Source organism: Sapajus apella, unplaced genomic scaffold, assembly GCF_009761245.1.
Source record: "Sapajus apella isolate SASKATOON/1434 unplaced genomic scaffold, GSC_monkey_1.0 scaffold691, whole genome shotgun sequence".
Taxonomy (NCBI): domain Eukaryota; kingdom Metazoa; phylum Chordata; class Mammalia; order Primates; family Cebidae; genus Sapajus; species Sapajus apella.
Genome location: NW_022437617.1, coordinates 13403 through 33230, shown reverse-complemented (window position 1 = coordinate 33230; position 19828 = coordinate 13403). Strand labels below are relative to the sequence as shown.

The following is a 19828-nucleotide window of genomic DNA, read 5'->3' as shown; positions in this document are numbered from 1 at the left end:
TCCCATGTAACTTGTAACCGCTCTCATAGAAGGTGGCCTAGAACCTCAGGGAGTGGGGGTTGCTCATTATCACCTAGGGGTCGGGGGAAGAGAAGCTGAGGCTGTACAGAGCCAGCAGGCAGGACAGGGAAACGAGGGCCAGGTGCGGTGGCTCACGCCTGTAATTCCAGCAGTTTGGGAGGCTGAGGCAGGTGGACCACTTGAGGCCAGGAGTTTGAGACCAGCTGGCCAACATGGTGAAACCCCGCCTCTACTAAAAATACAAAATTAGCCAGGCCTGCTAGTGCATGCCTGTAATCCCGGCTACTCAGGAGGGTGATGCAGGAGAATCGCTTGAATATGGGACACTGAGGTTGCGGTAAGCTGAGGTCATGCCGTTGCACTCCAGACTGAGCAACAAGAGCGAAACTCCTTCTCAGAAAAGAAAAAAGAAAACGAACTTGCTCTGCCAATGTGGCTGCAGATGCAACCCCTGATGTGTCCCCCCTGCCTTGCTCCTGCTTCAACATCACCCGTAACCCCCAGCTGTGGATTTGAAGTCCTGCAGCTCAGACAGCATGGATTTGCAGAGCTGTGAGCCTGGGGTCTGTCCTGCAGCAGGAGACACAGAGGAGGGAGCCCTGGGTTTGAGCCAGAGGCAGCCTGTGGTGTCCCCCTACAGGCCCTGGTCCACTTGTGTTTTGTGATGCTCCCCCATATCCTCACACAAGCCACTCCCATTTTCAGCATGATTACAGATGCTCCTTGACTCATGACAGGGTCGTGTTCCCATAAACCTATCATAAATTGTTAATAGCAGCCAAGTGCAGTAGCTCACATCTGTAATCCCAGCAGTTTGGGAGGTCAATGTGGGAAGATTGCTTGATCCCAGGAGTTCAAGACCAGCCTGGGCAACACAGAGAGATCCTGTTTCTGGGAAGAAAAAAAAAAAAAAAAAAGGAAAAATATACTAAGCTGAAAATGCATTTATTTGTTTTCTGAGACAGAGTCTCATGCTGTCATCCTGGCTGGAGTGCAGTGGTGCAATCTTGGCTCACTGCAACCTCTGCCTATCAGGTTCCAGTGATTCTCCTGCCTCAGTCTCCCGAGTGACTGGCATTACAGGCGTGAGCACTGGGTAAATTTTGTATTTTTAGTAGAGATTGGGTTTCACCATGTTGGCTAGGCTGGTCGCAAACTTTTGACCTCAGGTAGTCTGCCTATATCAGTCTCCTAAAGTGCTGGGATTACAGGCGTGAGCCACCATACCTGTCCTATTTTTTTATTTTTATTTTTGGAGGTGGAGCCTGGTTCTGTTGCCCAGGCTGTAGTGCAGTGATACCCTCTTGGCTCACTGCCTGCAACCTCTACCTCCCGGGTTCAAGTGATTCTCCTGCCTCAGCCTGCCAGGTAGCTGGGACTACAAGCACCCTACCACACCTAGCTAATTTTTGTGCTTTTAGTAGAGACAGGGTTTCACCATGTTGCCCAGGCTGGTCTTGAGCTCCTGAGCTTAGGCAATCTGCCCACCTCAGCCTCCCAAATGCAGGGATTACATGTGTGAGCCACCATACCCGGCCCGCAAATGCATGTAATACACCTACCCTGCCAAGCATTGGATGTTAGCCCCGCCGAATTTCGGTTGAGAACAAACCAAGAAGTACTAAAAGGAGAACAAAACCCACTCACCCTTCCCCACCTTGGATCGTGACTTTGACATTTCAGAGGTCCAGCCTTCGTGAATGTTTGTAGAAATAGATAATAAACTGGGATAAATGTACCACCTTTAAGCGTACAATTCAATGGCGTTTGGTAGATTCACAATATTGTGCAACCAGCGCCACCAGCTGTTTCTAAACTTTCTCATCATCCCAAACAGAAATGCTGTCCTCATGAAGCAAGAGCTTACCTACTTTTAAATTTCTATTTACTTATTTATTTATTATGAGACCGAGTCTTTCTCTGTCTCCCAGGCTAGAGTACAATGGCGCAATCTCGGCTCACTGTTACTTTCACCTCCCAGGTTCTAAGCAATTATCCTGCCTCAGCTTCCGGAGTTGGGATTACAGGTGCATGCCACCACACCCAGCTAATTTTTGTATTTTTAGTAGAGACGGGGTTTCACCGTGTTGGTCATGCTGGTCTTGAACTCCTGACCTCATCGTGATCCACCTGCCTCAGCCTCCCAAAATGCTGGGATAACAGGCATAAGCCACCATGCCTGGCCTAAATTTTTTATTTTTTAAGAGATGAGGTCCTGCTCTGTTACCCAGGCTGGGGTGCAGTGGCATGATTATAGCTCACCGTAGCCTCAATCTCATGGGCTCAAGTGATCCCTCGTGCCTCGGCCTCCCAAGTAGATGGGACTACAGGTGCACGTGGCTAATTTTTATCTTTTTTATAGAGACAGGGTGTCACTATGTTCCCAGGCTGGTCTCAAACTCCTGGGTTCCAGCGATTCTCCCACCTCAGCCTCTTGAAGTACTGGGATTAAGGGCATGAGCCACTGTGCCTGGCCCTCTTGCAATTTATTGAATAGTATAGTAACAGTGAAAAACAGAAAGATTGTGTCAGTCCTGGAAGCACAGTTTCTACTGAATGTGATCGTTTTTGTGCCATTGTAAAGTCAAAAAATTGTGTGACCATCTGCACTTGCAACTACTGGTAGGCTTAGGCACTTGGATTTTAGATCCAGAAACATCCAAACACTTGCTGCTGGGTGGGAAGAGGCCGTAGGGGTCAGAGCTCTTAGCTGCTAGCAAGAGAAGCCCACTCAGGCTGAGTTTAAAAACCGAGGCCGGGCACTGTGGCTTATGACTGTAATCCCAGCACTTTGGGAGGTCGAGGTGGGTGGATCACCTGAGGTAAGGAGTTTGAGACCAGTCTGACCAACATGATGAAACCCTATCTTACTAAAAATTAGCCCGGCATGACGGCACGTGTCTGTAGTCCCAGCTACTTGGAACGCTGAGGCAGGAAAATTGCTCGAACATGGGAGGTAGAGGCTGCAATGAGCCGAGATCATGCCATTGCACTCCAGCCTGGGTGACAGAGCAAAGTTTCATCTCAAGAAAAAAAAAAAAAAAAAAAAAGAAAGAAAAGAAAATGAATTTATGGGCAGCTGAGAGGGATCGAGGAGACACAGAGACTAAAAATGACAGGTAGCCAGCTGGACAGCCACAGCCACATCAAGCCCAAACATGCAGAGGCTGGCCTGGGGGGGGTGACACAGAAGTGGCTGGGCATGGTGGCTCATGCCTGTAATTCCAGGATTTTAGGAGGCCTAAGTGGGTGGATCACTTGAGACCAGGAGTTCAAGACCAGCCTGACCAATATGGTGAAACCCCATCTCCACTAAAAATACAAAATTAGCCAGGCATGGTTGCAGGTGTCTGTAACTCCAGCTACTTGGGAGGCTGAGGCAGGAGAACTGCTTGGGCCTGGGAGGTGGAGGTTGCAGTGAGCTGAGATCACACCATTGGACTACAGTCTGATCAACAGAGTGACTCTGTCTCAAAAAAAAGAAAAAAAAAGACACATAGAGACAATTTCTATGCAGAATTGTAAGTGAGTGTCTCTCCTTTGGGGGGCAATGTCAGGAGATTTCCAGATTCTGGGAGTTGGCACCAAGCATGTGGCTGAGAATTCTGGACAGCAGCAACATCCAGGTGTACTTAGCAGAGGAATAAGGGATGTGCCTGGCTGGGGTATCAACAAAACCGTCAATTCCAGCTGGCTGTTGATGTTGATGCTATACATCCTGTATATGAATTCTCCCATCAGGAACTCTATCTAGTTAGAAAGGCAAAGAAGAAAGAAAATCATGTTCCCGTTCCCCAAAGGAAAGGGCAAGGAGGCGGAAAGGTGGAAGGGAACTTCCTGGTGCTGTGGCCTGAATCTCCACTTGTGCTGCTGTCTTCCCCACTAGACTCTGTACTTTCAGAAGGGGCTGGAGATGGGCACAATACCAGCCCTTCCCTTCTCTCCAGAAGTATTCCCCAACCCTGACATTCACAGTAATTGCTTCTTTCTGTTCCTCTTTTTTTTTTGAGGCACGTTCTTTCTCAGTCACCCAGGCTGGAGTGCAGTGGTGTCATCATGGCTCACTGCAGCTTTGACCTCTTGGGCTCAAGTGATCGTCTCCCCTCAGCCTCCTGAATAGCTGGGACTATAGGCATTCACCACTATTCTCAGCTAATTAAAAAAAACTTTTTTTTTTTTTTTTTTTTTTCTGTAGAGACAGGGCCTTACTATGTTGCCAGGCTGGTCCCAAACTCCTGGGCACAAGCGATCCTCCCTTCTCGGCCTCCCAAAGTGTTTGGTATTACAGGTGTGAGCCACCACACCTGGCCTCTTTCTGTTTCTTTAGAGTAGAGCCACCCTAGTATGCATCTCTAGCCCATAACTGTTCCCCAGCATTGTTATGTCTTTTAAGCCTCTTTCAATCTCCAAGTTTGTTGGCTGGGTGAGTACTCACACCTGTAATCCTGATGTGATAGGATCATTTAAGTTCAGAGGTTTGAGACCAACATGGACAACACAGGGAGACTCCTGTCTCTACAAAACCTAATTTTCTTTCTTTTTAAACTCCACTCAGGCTGCAGTGCAGTGGTGTGATCTCAGCTCACTGCAACCTTTGCCTCCTGGGCTCAAGCCACTCTTCTGTCTCATCCCCCCAAGTAGCCGAGATTACAGGCACATGGGACCATGCCCAGCTAATTTTTGTACTTTTAATAGAGCCGGGGTTTCACCATGTTGGCCTGTCTGTCCACAAACTCCTGACCTTAGGTGATCTGCCCACCTCAGTCTCTCAAAGTGCAAAGATTGGGATCACAGGTGTGAACAACCATGCCCAGCCAAAAACAAAAATTTAAAAAAAGATACAATCTACAAGTTTCTCCTCTATCCCTTTTCCTTTTTTTTTTTTTTTTTTTTGGAGACAGAAACTTGTTCTGTCACCCAGGCCAGAGTGCAACGGCACAATGTCAGTCCACTGCAACCTCCAACTTCCAGGTTCGAGTGATTCTCTTCCTTCAGCCTCCTGAATAGCTGGAATTACAGGCATGTGCTACCACACCTGGCTAATTTTTGTATTTTTGGGAGTGATGGGGTTTCTCCATGTTGGTCAGGCTGGTCTCAAACTCCTGACCTTGTGATCTGCCCACCTTGACCTCCCAATGTGCTGGGATTACAGGTGTGAACCACCTTGCCTGGCCTGTCGCTTTTCCTTTCTATGGATTTTGGAAGAGTCCACACTGTTGGGCCTGTAGCATTTCTCAAAGTCTGGATTTCCCTGGTGCAGGTGAACCCATTCTCGGTCTTTTGTATTTGTGGCATATTTGCAGCCGGATTCATGCTAACCCCATTAGATTAGAGTTTGATCATGTTGGCAAGATTCAGTGGGTGATGTGATTGATCCCTTATTGGTGATGAATACTATCCTATTGTCTCTCTTATTTTGTTAATTTTTTAAATTAGTTTTTTAGAAATAAGGGTCTCATTTTGTCACCCAGCCTGGAGTGCAGTGACTCCACCATAGCTCCCTGAAGCCTCAAATTCCTGGGCTCAAGTGATCTGCACCCCTCAGCCTCCTGAGTAGCTGAGACCACACACCACCACATCCAACCTGTTTTCTTTTTTGAGATGAAGTCTCGCTCTGTGTCCCAGGCTGGAGTACAGTGGCGTGATCTCAGCTCATTGCAAACTCCACCTCCCAGGTTAATGCAATTCTCCTGCCTCAGCACTCTGCGTAGGTGCAATTATAGGCACCCGCCACCACACCCAGCTAATTTTCATATTTTTAGTAGAGATGGGCTTTTATCATGTCGGTCAGGCTGGTCTGGAACTCCTGACCTCAAGTGATCTGCCTGCCACAGCCTCCCCAAGTGCTGGGATTACAGATGTGTGCCATCGCACCGCACCTGGCCAATGTCCAGCATTTTTTTTTTAGACTGAGTGTTGTTTTGCCACCCAGGTTGGAGTGCAGTGGCGCAATCTCAGCTCACTGCAATCTCTGCCTCCTGGGTTCAAGCGATTCTGCTGCCCAGCCTCCTGAGTAGCTGGAATTGCAGGTACCCGCTACCATGCCCAGCTAATTTTTGTATTTTTGGTAGAGACAGGGTTTCTCCATATTGGCCAGGCTGGTCTGGAACTGACCTGGTGATCCACCCACCTCAGCCTCCCAAAGTGCTGGGATTCCAGGCGTGAGCCACCACATCTGGTACCTGATTCCTATTCACTGGTCATGAATGGGAGCTATGGAACCTTTCCCCAGAATACATGCTGGCCCCATCAGAACATCAGGGTTCAGTCTACTAAGAGATGTTCCTCTGTTTGTGCTACACACCCAAATAGTCCATCTCAGTCCACTGTCAGACAACTTCCAGGAATGACAGTGGCTGTAGTCTAGCTGGAAAAACGCTGAAGTAGGAGTCAGCAGACCCTGGGACTCTTTTGACTCAGCCACTAACAACTTAATGTGGCCTTGGGGGGGGGAAAAAAAAAAGCTGGAGGGACCATGCCTGTAATCCCAGCACTTTGGGAGGTCGATGTGGGAGGATTGCTTGACCCCCAGGAGCTTGAGAGCAGCCTGGGCAACATAGCAAGAGCCCATCTCTACAAAAAATTTCAAAAAATTTTCCAGGTGTGGCAGTGTCCCCCTGTAGTCCCAGCTACTCGGGAGGCTAAAGTGGGAGGATCGCTTGAGTCCCAGAGGTCAAGACTGCACTCAAGCTTGGGCTTCAAAGTGAGACACTGTCTCAGAAAAAAAAGCTGGAGCTTTTGTTTCACGTTTGTAAAAGGTAAATGATATTATCTCCTTCATGGAGTTACTGTGAGGATGGAAATACAATTATTTCTTTTCCCTCTCCTTTTAGAAATACAATGAGTTAGGCATAGTGGCCAGGTGAGGTGGTTCATGCCTGTAATCCCAGCACTTTGGGAGGCCGAGACGGGTGGATCACCTGACGTCAGGAGTTCAAGACCAGCCTGGGCAACATGGTGAAACCCTGACTCCACTAAAACTACAAAAAATTAGCCCGGCGTGGTGGCACATGCCTACAATCTCATCTACTCGGGAAGCTGAGGCAGGAGAGTTGCTTGAACCCGGGAGGTGGAGGTTGTAGTGAGCCGAGATCATCCCACTGCACTCCAGACTGGGAGACAGAGAAAGACTCCATCTCAAAAACAAACAAACGAAAAAACAAAAACACAAAACCCTGTGTGGTGGCTCATCCCTGTAATCTCAGTACTTTGGGAGGCCGAGTTGAATGGATCACCTGAGGTCAGGAGTTCAAGACCAGCCTGACCAACATGCAGAAACCCCACCTCTACTAAAACTTAGCCAAGCATGGTGGCATGTGCCTGTAATCCCAGCTTCTTGGGAGGCTGAGGCAGGAGAATTGCTTCAGCCTGGGAAGCAGAGGTTGCAGTGAGCCGAGATTGCACTCCAGCATGGACAATGAGAAGGAAATTCCATCTCAAAAATAATAATAATAATCAGATAGGCATAGGCCCATCGCATCGGTGGGATTCGAGCCCCTGCGGCTCGGGCGGGGGAGACACTTGGAGAGAAAAGCTGGGTCCCAGGTTTCGAGGCCTCGGGAGACCCAAACCTGTCCTGTGGGTTTTCGGGCCGGATGGGGGAAGAGGCGTCCCGAGGCCCCCCCAGGTCCCGGGAACAAAGGCTGAGTGTTTGCTCTGTGGCTGAAGGGAAAATGGCCCCCGCAGTCGTGTCGCCGCGGGGTGCGGAGGTGGGCTCCTCCCCAGCGCAGTTTCCTGGTTCTCTGGCTAAGCCCTCTGACCTCTGAAGTAGACCCTCGTTAGGGGGGAGCCAGGGGACAGCACGAGGTCCCCGTGGGGTGCCTGCCAGCCCTGGGCGCCATGCCCTGAGCAGCTCTGCTGTCAGTTACTTAAACATGTGTGCGGCACTTTCTGGCTGCCAGGCGCTCAGCAGCATGCAGATAACCCAAACGGTTCCTTACAACAGCCTGTGAGGGAGGGTCAGCCTCACGGAGTCGCCTGCTGGAGGGAGGTGCTGCTGGGGTGGGGTTGGGTGTGGCTGCTGCGTGCCAGGAGTGGCGGCCCCGCCGAGGGCACCTCCATCTGGAAGCTCCGGCCAGTCGCAGTGCAGTCCACAGGTTCCAGATGGGGCTGTGGGGGCAGAGCGAGGGCGGGAAGGCTCCCGGGGGTCAAATTAAGAGAAGGTGCCTGTTCCGGGGACCCCAGGGCGAGCTTTCCAGGCAGAGGGAAGCCCGGGGCCGGTTGTCATGGGGGTGTCAGAGTCTCTAGCTGGAGTTACTGGGGCAGGGAGGTCGGAAACGGAGGCCAACCGGTGTGAGCCACCGCCTGCTGAGAGCCGCGGGGAGGGGCTGGAGTCCGCTGTCAGCGGCCTGCGACCCCCGACCTTCCACCGCCGGCAATTGCAGGAGCCTCCTCCCTGGTCTCTGCCCTCATTTACAGCGGCGCCAGCCGCCCCTGCGCCCCAGCAGAAGCCGGGCTCTTACAGCGCAGCCCACCCCACCCCGCACCTTCCCTGCCCCTCTACCCCACCCCCCCAACTCAGGGCTTCCCTCTACAGGCACCGTCCAGGCTCTGGGCCCCAGTGCTGCCCGTTCTGTTCTGCATTCCCTCTGCCCTGTGAGGCAGACCTCTGCTGTCTTCACTGCATTATTTCCCCAGACTCGGCCAGCATCAAAAGTGTGCCGTGTCCTAGGATCCTTGCAGCTGGCATGCAGGGAGGAGTGTGAGGCTCCCTGTCCCTCCTCAGACTCTCAGAATTCAAAAAAGCCATGCTTTTCTGTCCTTGCCCTGCTGGGCCAAAGGACGCCCTGCATTCTTTTCTCTCTGGGGTAGACGCCCTGAGCTTTTGCTGTGCACCTGCTGCGCGGAACAGGGAGCTGCCCCCGCCCCTGCCCTCCACAGCTGACTCCGGCTTCCCTGGCCACCCTCAGCTCAGCGGGGCCCCAGGAGCCCCAGTGCCATGTGACACCTTCCATAAGTGTGGAATTCAGGAGAATGTGCCTTTGATCCCTGAGTCACCATGTGGCTGGCATGTGCCCTGGCATGAGAGTCAGTGACAGGCAGGGGCGAGCATGAAGGCACTTCTGCTGTGCTCCTGCTTTCGTCCTTTCCTGACTTCTCTGGCCAGCTCTAAGGTTGAAATAAGCCCTGCCTGTTTTAACAGATGTTTATTAAACATCTGCCCTGGCCAGGCTCTGAGCAGCCTCCAGGGTCTCTGTCCTGAGCACGATAGGCCCCTCCTGGTGTTGGCGGGTGGAGGCAGGGAGATTAAGTCCAGTGTCCCACAGGTGACTGCCTAATTCCACATGGGACAAGAGGGAAAAAGAGCAGACCTTCCCTTTTCTTTTTATTTATTTATTTATTTTCTTTTTATAAATTGAAACAGAGTCTCGCTCTGTCGCCAGGCTGGAGTACAGTGGCGCGATCCCGGCTCATTGCAGCTTCCATTTTCCGGTATCAAGCAACTCTCCTGCCTCAGGCTCCCGAGTAGCTGGATTACAGGCACGGGCCCCCATGCCCGGCTAAATAGACCTTTCCTTTTGTGAGAGGGACGCCAGTGTGGACAGCCGGGAGGGGAGATGAAACTGAGCGGAAGTGAGAGTCACTTTGCTGCCCGGTACGTTGTCTCACACCTGTAATCTCAGCACTTTGGGAGACTGAGGCTGGGTCGTCGCTCCAGCCCGGGAGTTTATGACCGGCCTGGTCAGCATGAGACCCCTGTCTCTACTTTTAAAAATAAAAATAAGATATTTTGGGCAGGGAGAAGTGCCTGTGCAAAGGCCCTGAGGTGAGTGTTTGCCAGGTTTGTTCAAGGAGCAGAGGGGAGAGTGTGAGGGGGAGAGGGCCTGGGGAGTTCGTGCTCATCTGAGGGCGATGGGAAAGGGGTGTCGCTTGGGCCTCCCACGTGCTGTGAGGAAAGCTCTTCCTTACTGTCGGTGAGAGGCCTGGAGGCAAGGAAGGTGTGGGGGCCTCACGGCCCAGCTGGTTGGAGAACGTCGCAGCTCCAAGCCCCTTCCCCCTCTCCAGCCTCCCTGCCCTTCGCTGTCCTGTCGCTGGTGAACACCCCGTATAAGCGAGGATTTTACTGCTGGGATGACTCCATCCGGTACCCCTACCGTCCAGACACCATCACCCATGGGCTCATGGCCGGGGCCACCAACACAGCCACCGTCATCCTTGTAAGGCAGGAAGGGTTCAGAGGGACAGGGAGAGGGACGGGATGGGGTACAGCCTTACCCTGGGTTCCTGATGGGGGTTGGCCTGGAGGTCTGTGGGGTGCTGGGGGACACAGCCTTGCCCCGAGTGGTACTTGTGGGTAATAGGAACCCCCTTTTGTCTTTTGAGATGGAGTTTCGCTCTTGTTGCCTAGGCTGGAGTGCAATGGCAAGGTCTCCGCTCACTGTAACCTCCCCCTCCTGGGTTCAAGTGATTCTCTTGCCTCAGTCTCCCCCGTAGCTGGGACTCCAGGTGTGCGCCATCACACCTGGCTAGTTTTGTATTTTTAGTAGAGACGGGTTTCACCATGTTGGTCCTGCTGGTCTTGAACGCTCGACCTCAGGTGATCTGCCCGCCTCAGCCTCCCACAGTGCTGGGATGGCAGGCGTGAGCCACGGAGGCCGGCTAGGGCCCTTTTAGAGTCCCCAGCTCTGCGGCAGCCTTGGGGAGGCCTGTGGGGAGGACTGAGGCCCAGTGAGGGCCCACGGGCTGACTGGGACCCCCGCTGGTCGCTGCGGCTGCCCCACGCGCAGGTCTCGGTGGGAGAAGCCTACCTGGCGCACACAGACCGGCTCTATTCCCGCTCCGGCTTCAACAACTACGTGGCTGCCGTGTACAAGGTGCTGGGGACCTTCCTGTTTGGGGCGGCCGTGAGCCGGTCTCTGATGGACCAGGCCAAGTACGTGATCGGCCGCCTGTGCCCCAACTTCCTGGCCGTCTTTGACCCTGAGTGGAGCCGGGTCAACCGCTTGGTCTACGCGCAGCTGGAGAGGGTGTCCAGGGGAAACGCTGCTGACCTCACCGAGGTCAGGTGGGTGTCGACGAGCAGCCTTCACTCTGGGGGGCAGTGGGAGCTGAAGAAGCCCCAGAAGCCAGATGGTGAGGAGCCAGCAGGCAGGTGGTCAGGCAGGAGCGAGGCCTCAGGGCTCCAGGTGCCCCGCAGATAGCAGGAGGCTGGGGGGAGCATGCTCTGTCTGCCCCGAGTCTTAGCCCTGCCCTCTTCTGTGCTGTCTTCTTCTTTTTTTTTTTTTTTTTTTTTTTTTTTAAAGATGGGGTTTCACCATGATGGCCAGGTTGGTCTTGAACTCCTGACCGCAGGTGATCCACCCACCTCGGCCTCCCAAAGTGCTAGGATTACAGGCGTGAGCCACCGCGCCCGGCCATGTGCTATCTTCTTACCATCTCTACTGATAGGTCCTTAAACGTTTCAACTCATCATTTTCCTTTTTAAAAAATCAAAATATTGACTGGCAAGCCTAGGGTAATGTCAGACCAAACAACAAAAAAAATCAAAATAAAATTTGTATAAGATAAAAGTCACCATTTCTTCCATTTTAATGTGTACAGTTCATTTTTAGTACATTCATAGTGCTGTACAGCCATCTCCTCTACCTAATTCCAGAATATTTTCATCTCATCAGAAGGAAACCCCTCAGCATGGGTAACATAGCAAAACCCCGTCTCTATGACAAATCAAAAAATTAGGCTGAGCTAGGTGGCTCACGCCTATATCCCCGCACTTTGGGAGGCTGAGGCGGGCGGATCACCTGAGGTTGGGAGTTTGAGACCAGCCTGGCCAACATGAAGAAATCCTATCTCTACTAAAAATACAAAATTATCCAGGCATGGTGGCACACGCTTGTAATCCCAGCCACTGGGGTGGCTGAGGCAGGAGAATCGCTTGAACCCGGGAGGTGGAGGTTGTGGTGAGCTGAGATTGTGTCATTGCAGTCCAGCCTGGGCAGCAAGAGTGAAACTCCATCTCAAAGAAAAAAATAATTAGCCAGGCCTGGTGGTGGACACCTGCAGTCCCAGCTACTGGAGAGGCTGGGATGGGAGGATCACTTGAACTCGGGAGGTAGAGGTTTCAGTGAGCCAAGATTGTGCCTACCCCAGGCTGGGTGACAGAGTCAGACCCTGTCTCAAAAAAATGAAAGGAAAGGAAACAAAGAACCCCTGTACCCATTAGCTGTCACTCCTCCCCCAGCCCCTGGCAACCACCACTATCCTATTTTCTGTCTGTAGATTTGCCTGTTCTCAATGTTTCATATAAATAGAATCATAGACTATGTGGTCTTTGGTGTCTGCCTTCTCTTTTTCTAATTTTTTTTTTTTTTGAGGTGGAGTTTTGCTCTTGTTGCCCAGACTGGAGTGCAATGGTGTGATCTTTGCTTACCTCAACCTCCACCTCCTGGGTCCAAGCGATTCTCCTGCCTCTGCCTCCTGCGTAGCTGGGACTACAGACACCCACCAACACGCCTGGTGGATTTTGTATTTTTTACTAGAGATGGGGTTTCTCCAGGTTGGCCAGGCTGGTCTCGAACTACTAACCTCAGGTGATCTGCCCACCTTGGCCCCCCCAAAGTGCTGGGATTATAGTCATGAGCCACTGTGCCCAGATTCTTTTCCTAATTAAAAAAATTTGGGAGGGCTCTGCAAGATGGCTCACACCTGTAATCCCAGCACTTTGGGAGGCTGAGGTGGGCAGATCACCTGAGGTCAGGAGTTGGAGACTAGCCCAGCCAACATGGTAAAAACCCATCTCTACTAAAAATACAAAAATTAGCTGGGTGTAGTGGTGCATGCCTATAATTCCAGATGCTCAGGAGGCCGAGACAGAGAATCAGTTGAACCTGGGAGGCAGAGACTGCAGTGAGCCAAGATGGTGCCGTTGCACTCCAGTCTGAGTGAGAGAGTGAGACTCTGACTTAAAAAAAAAAAAAAAACAAACTGGGGCCTGGCACGGTGGCTCAAGCCTGTAATCCCAGCACTTTGGGAGGCCAAGGCAGGTGGATCACGAGGTCCAGAGATCGAGACCATCCTGGTCAACATGGTAAAACCCCGTCTCTACCAAAAATGCAAAACATTAGCTGGGCATGGTGGCGCGTGCCTGTAATCCCAGCCACTCAGGAGGTTGAGGCAGGAGAATTGCCTGAACCCAGGAGGCAGAGGTTGCGGTGAGCTGAGATCACACCATTGCGCTCCAGCCTGGGTAACATGAGTGAAACTCCGCCTCAAAAAAAAGAAAAAAAAAAAATTGGCCAGACGTGGTGGTTGACACTTGTAATCCCAGCATTTTGGGAGGCCGAGGTGGGCAGGTCACTTCAGGCCAGGAATTTGAGGCCATCCTGATCAACATGGAGAAATCCCATCTCTACTAAAAATAAAAAATTAGCCTTGCCTGGTGATGGGTGCCTGCAATCCCAGCTACTCAGGAGGCTGAGGCGGGAGAATCGTTTGAACCTGGGAGGCGGAGGTTGCAGTAAGCTGACTGTGCTCCAGCCTGGGAGACACGAGACTGTCTCAAAAAAAAAAAAAAATTGTTTTTGTTTTTCTCAAAACTATAGGAAAGGCCGGGTGCGGTGGCTCACGCCTATAATCCTAGCACTTTGGGAGGCCGAGGCGGGTGGACCACAAGGTCAAGAGATCGAGACCATCCTGGTCAACAAGGTGAAACCTCGTCTCTACTAAAAATACAAAAATTAGTTGGGCATGATGGTGTGTGCCTGTAGTCCCAGCTACTCGGGAGGCTGAGGCAGGAGAATTGCTTGAACCCAGGAGGCGGAGGCTGCGGTGAGCCGAGAGTGTGCCATTGCACTCCAGCCTGGGCAACAACAGCGAAACTCCGTCTCAAAAAAAAAAAAAAAAAAAACCATAGGAAAAAAAAAAGAAAAAGAAAAAAAGAAAAAAGAGGGTAAGTAAATAGAATAAAAACAAAATTGTTTTTGTATGTTTTTACTGATTGAACAGTTAGTGCAATCTTAAGTTTTGGAAGTTCATGTTGTAACGTTCTGTGTATTTTTGCTTTATGCATTTTGGAGTTCTGTGGTTTACTACATTTACCCGTATAATTGCTATATCTTTTTGATAGATTGACCCTTTCATCATCATAGAATGATACATAGGAGTTTTGTCTCAATTTTTGCCTTGATGTCCATTTTGTCTGATATTAATATAGTTATTTTGGCTCTCTTTTCGTTACTGTTTGCATGGAATATTTTTTTTTCCCAATCTTGTACTTTTATTTATGTCTCTGACTCTAAAGTAAGTCTCTTATACATTGAATAAAATTGGGCCATGTTTTTTATGTATTGTCCAGTCTCTGATTTTTTTTCAAGAGAGGCTCACTTTGTTACCCAGGCTGGAGGACGGTGATCTCAGCTCACTGCAGCCTTGGACTCCCAGGCCAAGCCATCGTCCAGCCTCAGCCTCCCGAGTGGCTAGGACTGGCCGCCACATTCAGCTACCGTTTATTTATGTTTTTTGTAGAAACAGGGTTTTGCCATGTTGCCCAGGCTGGTCTTGAACTCCTCAGCTCAGGCGATCCACCCTCTGTGATCTCCCAAACTACTGGGATTACAGGTGTATGCCACCACACCCAGCCAGATCTCTGACTTTTTATTTTTTGTGCTTTTTTTTTTTTCCAGCCTATGTTAATCTTTTTATTGAATTAAGGCATTTAACGAATCTCTGACTTTCAGTTGGATTGTTTAATCTCTTTATAGTCAGTGTAATTACTGATAAGGAAGGAACTCTGTCATTTTGTTTAGGGTTGCCCAGGTTATGTCTTCCTTTTTCAGTTCCTTGTTACTGTCTTTTTTTTTTTTTTTTTTTTTTTTGCCTTTAATTTTTCTTTTAGTGATGAGGGTCTTGCAATTTTGCCCAGGACTTGAACTCCTGGGCTCAAACCATCTCTGCCTTCCAAGTAGCTGGGACTACAGGCATACATCACCACATCTGACTGGTTTTTACATTTTTTTTTTTTTAGAAATAGGGTCTCACCATGTTGCCTAGGCTGGTCTGGAATGCCTGGGTGCAAGCAGTCCTTCCGCCTTGGGCTCCCAAAGGGCTGGGATTACAGGCGTGAGCCCCCGAGCCCTTTCAGCCTAAATAATCTTTTTCTCTCTTTTTTTTTTTGAGACAGAGTCTGGCTCTGTTGCCCAGGCTGGAGTGCAGTGGTTCGATCTCAGCTCACTGCAACCTCCACTTCCTGAGTTCAAGCAATTCTCCTGTCTCAGCCTCCCCAGCAGCTGGAATTATGGGTGTGTACCACCACACCTGGCTAATTTTTGTATTTTCATTTTTATTATTTTTTATTTTTTGAGACAGAATCTCACTCTGTCACTCAGGCTGGAGTGCAGTGTACAGTGGCATGATCTTGGCTCAGTGCAACCTCTGCCTCCTGGGTTCAAGTGATTTTCCTGCCTCAGCCTCCCGAGGAGTTGGGACTATGGGCATGTACCACCACATCCTGCTAATTTTTTGTATTTTTAGTAGAGATGGGGTTTCATCATGTTGGCCAGGCTGGTCTCGAACTCCTGATCTCAGATGACCCACCCACCTTAGCCTCCCAAAGTGCTGGGATTACAGATGTAAGCCACTGTGCCTGGCCCGGCTGAATAATCTTAACTGACCTATTTTCTTTGTTTGTTTGTTTTTTTTGAGACGGAGTCTCACTCTGTCACCCAGGCTGGAGTGCAGTGGTGTGATCTTTGCTGTCTGCGACCTCCGCCACCTGGGTTTAAACACTGCTCCTGCTTTAGTCTTCTGAGTGCTGGGATCACAGGCATGCACCACCACACCTGGACAAGTTCTGTACTTTTAGTAGAGACAGGGTTTCACCACGTTGGCCAGGCTGGTCTCGAACTCCTGACCTCAGGCGAGCCGCCTGCCTCAGCCTCCCAAAGTGCTGGGATCACAGGCGTGAGCCACCGTGCCCGACCTGTTTTGTTTTGTTTTAAACTGTGTGTTTAGAATATTATAATGTAGCCACTCTGGAAATAGGAGTATCCCTCCTCCCCGGGGCGTGTTCTTGCTGTTTGCTGCAGTGGTTATTAAATGACTTTTCTGATTGTGAAGTCTCTATCTTTTGTCATGAGTGGTCATTTCCTCCTGTTCTTTTAGCCTGGTGGTCAGCTAGTGATAGGACAGAGATTTCTTTGAACATCTGGAAGTAAAAAAAAAACAAAACAACAACAACAAAAAAAAAACCACAACACACTCCCAAGTTTGTAGATGGGGTCTGCGTGGCTGTGGGGTCGGCCCTTCCACGGTGAAACAGGTTTTCTCTGCCTTTACTCTCACTTCCTGCTTGTGCAGAGCTGGAAGGCCGGCCCGATGTGAAAGCGCAGGGCCCTCGCAGGCGTCTTCCAAGCTCCTGCACTGCTCTAGTCTTGTAGGTTCCAAGCCTTCATTCCCCAGAGCATTTTATTCCCTGGCCTTTCCTCCTACGCTGTTTGGCTCATCTGGTTTTTGCCTCATCTGCTCTCGTGGCCCCAGGCAGCAGAGACTAACAAATTTGTTGTAAACGTTTCCTACATATGTCCTCCAGGTAGCACCTCAGCACTGGGAGAATGTCCAGTTGGGTGAGATCAAGGCCAGCCCTCGAGCCATACCCCAGTTCGCAGTTGCAAATAAGGCCCCTTCTTGGAACCTGTGCTGGGCGTGTGGTCTGTTACCCTCACGCCACCACAGTCTAGGCAGTGGGAGAGGGACCAGGATGAGTTAAAAAGCCACAAAGCTGTTTGTTCTGAGATCCAACTGGATTCTCTTTGTTTTTTTGTTTTTTTTTTTTTTTTTGAGATGGAGTCTCGCTCTGTCGCCCAGGCAGCGGTGTGATCTTGGCTCACCGCAACCTCCACCTCCCAGATTTTCAAGCGATTCTCCTGCCTCAGCCTCCCGAGCAGCTGGGATTATAGGCATGTGGCACCACTCCTGGCCAATTTTTATATTTTTAGTAGAGACGGGGTTTCACCATGTTGGTCAGGCTGGTCTCAATCTCCTGACCTCGTGATCCGCCTGCGTCGGCCCCTCAAAGTGCAGGGATTACAGGTGTGAGCCACCGTGCCCGGCCTCAACTGGATTACATTAATCAAGTGTTCCTCTGGTTCCTGCAAGCTTTTGATTAGTTCCAAAAAAGTTGATTGTGACTTTTTTGCCAGTTTTTTGTTGCTCCCTATTTTCTGTGTTTCATTCATGTCCTTCACGGGATCTCAAATTTATATAAAAAGAAATCTTCCCTCAGTTCCACAGATGGGAGAAAATGCTGAAAAGAAACGCAGTGAAAACGAAACCGGTGTTGCCTGCTTGCTGGACGCTACCGCCTGCCCTGGGTGTCGGGTTCAGGCCTCAGAGTCTTCACGGGTAAGGCGTCTCATGCCACAGCCCCAATTGGAGACTCTGATTCCATCATCAGATAACTGGAAAGGACAGAGGGAGCAGTCCGCCCCTGGGATTTGGTGGTCTGTAACGTCGGCAGCTCCCGTGTTGAACCCTCAGGGGCGAGGGGACGTTGGAAGATGCCGAGTGAGCCACCCACCCTCCAACCTTCACTCCCTTCCCTGGACTTCATTTTTTCCAGCTGTAAAATGGGTGAGTTGTGGTGGCGATGGGGGCGCTCACTGACTTGTTTGTGAAAACAGGAGGCCCTGGGCTGGCCGGTTCCGTGCCCCCGGCCTCGTCTCGGAGCTGCCATCTGTGCAGTGGGCATGGGAGTGCCTGGCAGGGCACAGGCGGAGGCGTCCTCACCCGTCCCAGCTCTACGCGCAGGCTTGGCTCTGCTGGAAGTTGGCGCGGCTGCTGCGGCCCACGGTCCAGTTCTTCCTGGTGGCCTTTGCCCTCTATGTGGGCTACACCCACGTGTCTGATCACAAACACCACTGGAGCGACGTCCTTGCTGGCCTCCTGCAGGGGGCGCTGGTGGCTGGCCTCACTGTGAGCTTCTGACCCTGACTCATCCCCTGTGCTGTCCAGAGACCACTCCCTGCACAACCCTGGTCCTTCCCTGCACACTCTTGCCCCACGGAGTCCTCCCCTGGGACCCCTTCCTCTAACCGTGGTCCTTCCCTGGGACCCCTCCTTCCCCCTATTTATCCCCGGACTCCTACCCCCCAACACCAGTTCTTCCCTGGACCCCTCCCTTCTCCCCATATGCCCCCTGGGACCTCTTCCCCCAACCCCAGTCCTTTCTGAGGTCCCTTCCCTTCCCCACATTTCTCCCCTGGGACCCTTTTCCCCAACCCCAGTCCATCCCTGGGACCCCTCCTTCCCCCATTCCTCTGCTGAGACTACTTCTCCCAACCCCAGTCCTTCTCTGGACCCCTCCCTTACCCCCAACATCCTACCCTGGGACCCCTTGTCCCAACCCCAGTCCATTCATGGAACCCCTCATTTCCCCCATTCCTCCCCGGGACCCCTTCCCTCAACCCCAATTTTTTCTGGGGGCCCCTCCCTTCCCCCCATTTCTCCCCTGGGACCCCTCTCCCCAAACCCAGTCCTTCCCTGGACACCTTCATCCCCCAGTTCCTTCCCTGGGTCTCCTGCCTGCACACCGCAGTCCTTCCCTGGGCCTGTCAGCGCCCCAGTGCTCTCCACTGGTCTTCCACCAAGAGGGCTCTCTTCCCCCCACAGGCACTCTTCCTCTCAATGAAGTCCGGTAGTGTGATGCCTCCCGCTTTGTTCCTTTTGCTTAGAATTGACTTGGCTATGAGGGCTCTCTTTTGGTTCCATATGAAGTTTAAGGTGGTTTTTTCCAGTTCTGTGAAGAAGGTCGTTGGTAGCTTGATGGGGATAGCATTGAATCTGTAAATTACTTTGGGCAGTATGGCCATTTTCACGGAGTATAGACAATCCTTTGCCTTAGAGTTTTGCATCTGTAAATCCTGCTATCCAGAGCTGTGTGTGTTACAATGTCTGATTTGGTCAGGCGGGATTGGGGCTGTCTGTAAGCTTAGGTGAGGGGAGGCTGGTGTCCAGCAAGCATCCAGTATCCCCTCAACATCCCAGTTCTTCTCCAGCAATCTTCCAATTCTAGGTCTGATGCAGAGGCCCTCAGAGCAACTTAAGAAGGGAAGTAGCTAGTGTGCCCTGTGGCTAGCTTGTTTGGGAGTGTACATTGTAAATCTTCTGCCGACAAAAGCTTGGAAACAAGTAGTGTTTCAGCTTTAGTTTCTCGTAAATGGCTTGTAGTCGTTTAAACCAGAGCATGCATACCACAGGGCAACATGAGGGTCCCTCTACCACCCTTTCTCCCAGTGGTCTAGGTGGGCATCTACACAAAATAATGTGTGCAGCCTCACTGTGTGAAAGTCCAGTGCTTTGTGCTTGGAGTGTCATCAGGGAAGGGCCCCTGACTTGGAAGGTTGCCGAGCTGCCACAGAGGGAAGGAGGGGGAGTGCGGTGCTGCCGGGTCTGCGTCTCACTCTGTGACAGGAGGCACGAGATAGCCTTGGTCTTATGAAGACCTTGGGTGTCCCAGCTCACTTCAACCCTGAGCAGCCTGATGCAGGCGCTGGGCCCTGGTTCTGGAGGTGAGAATATAGCCTGGGCTTCCACTGCATGGCTGGCACAGTGGGCATTGAGGTGCCTATTTGGGGATTGCTACGAAGTGCTGTGCCAGGTGCAGGGGTGCACAGCTGGGAGCAAAGGGTCCCTGCTGCTGCTGGAGAATCTGGGCAGATGTAAAGGGTTAAGGTTAGTGGTAGGGTTAGGGGTTAAGTTTAGGGTTGGTGTTGGGGTTTGGGGTTTGGGGTCAAGGGTCAGGGCTAAAGAGTGGGATGAGGGATTGGGGTAGGGGTAGGATTAGGGTCAAGGGGTTAGGGTTTAGGGTTAGAGG

The 19828-nt window shown here is 51.3% G+C and overlaps 1 protein-coding gene across 1 annotated transcript; it reads left to right on the top strand.

Annotated features, from left to right (window-relative positions):
• The first annotated feature begins 7616 nt into the window (after positions 1-7616).
• LOC116546229 (phospholipid phosphatase 2-like) lies at positions 7617-17940 on the top strand. The gene is made up of 5 exons (XM_032272549.1): positions 7617-7722; positions 8833-9048; positions 10027-10178; positions 10749-11116; positions 17637-17940. The coding sequence occupies exons 1-5, from the start codon at positions 7617-7619 to the stop codon at positions 17938-17940; spliced, it is 1146 nt and encodes a 381-aa protein (XP_032128440.1).
• The last annotated feature ends 1888 nt before the right edge of the window (positions 17941-19828 follow it).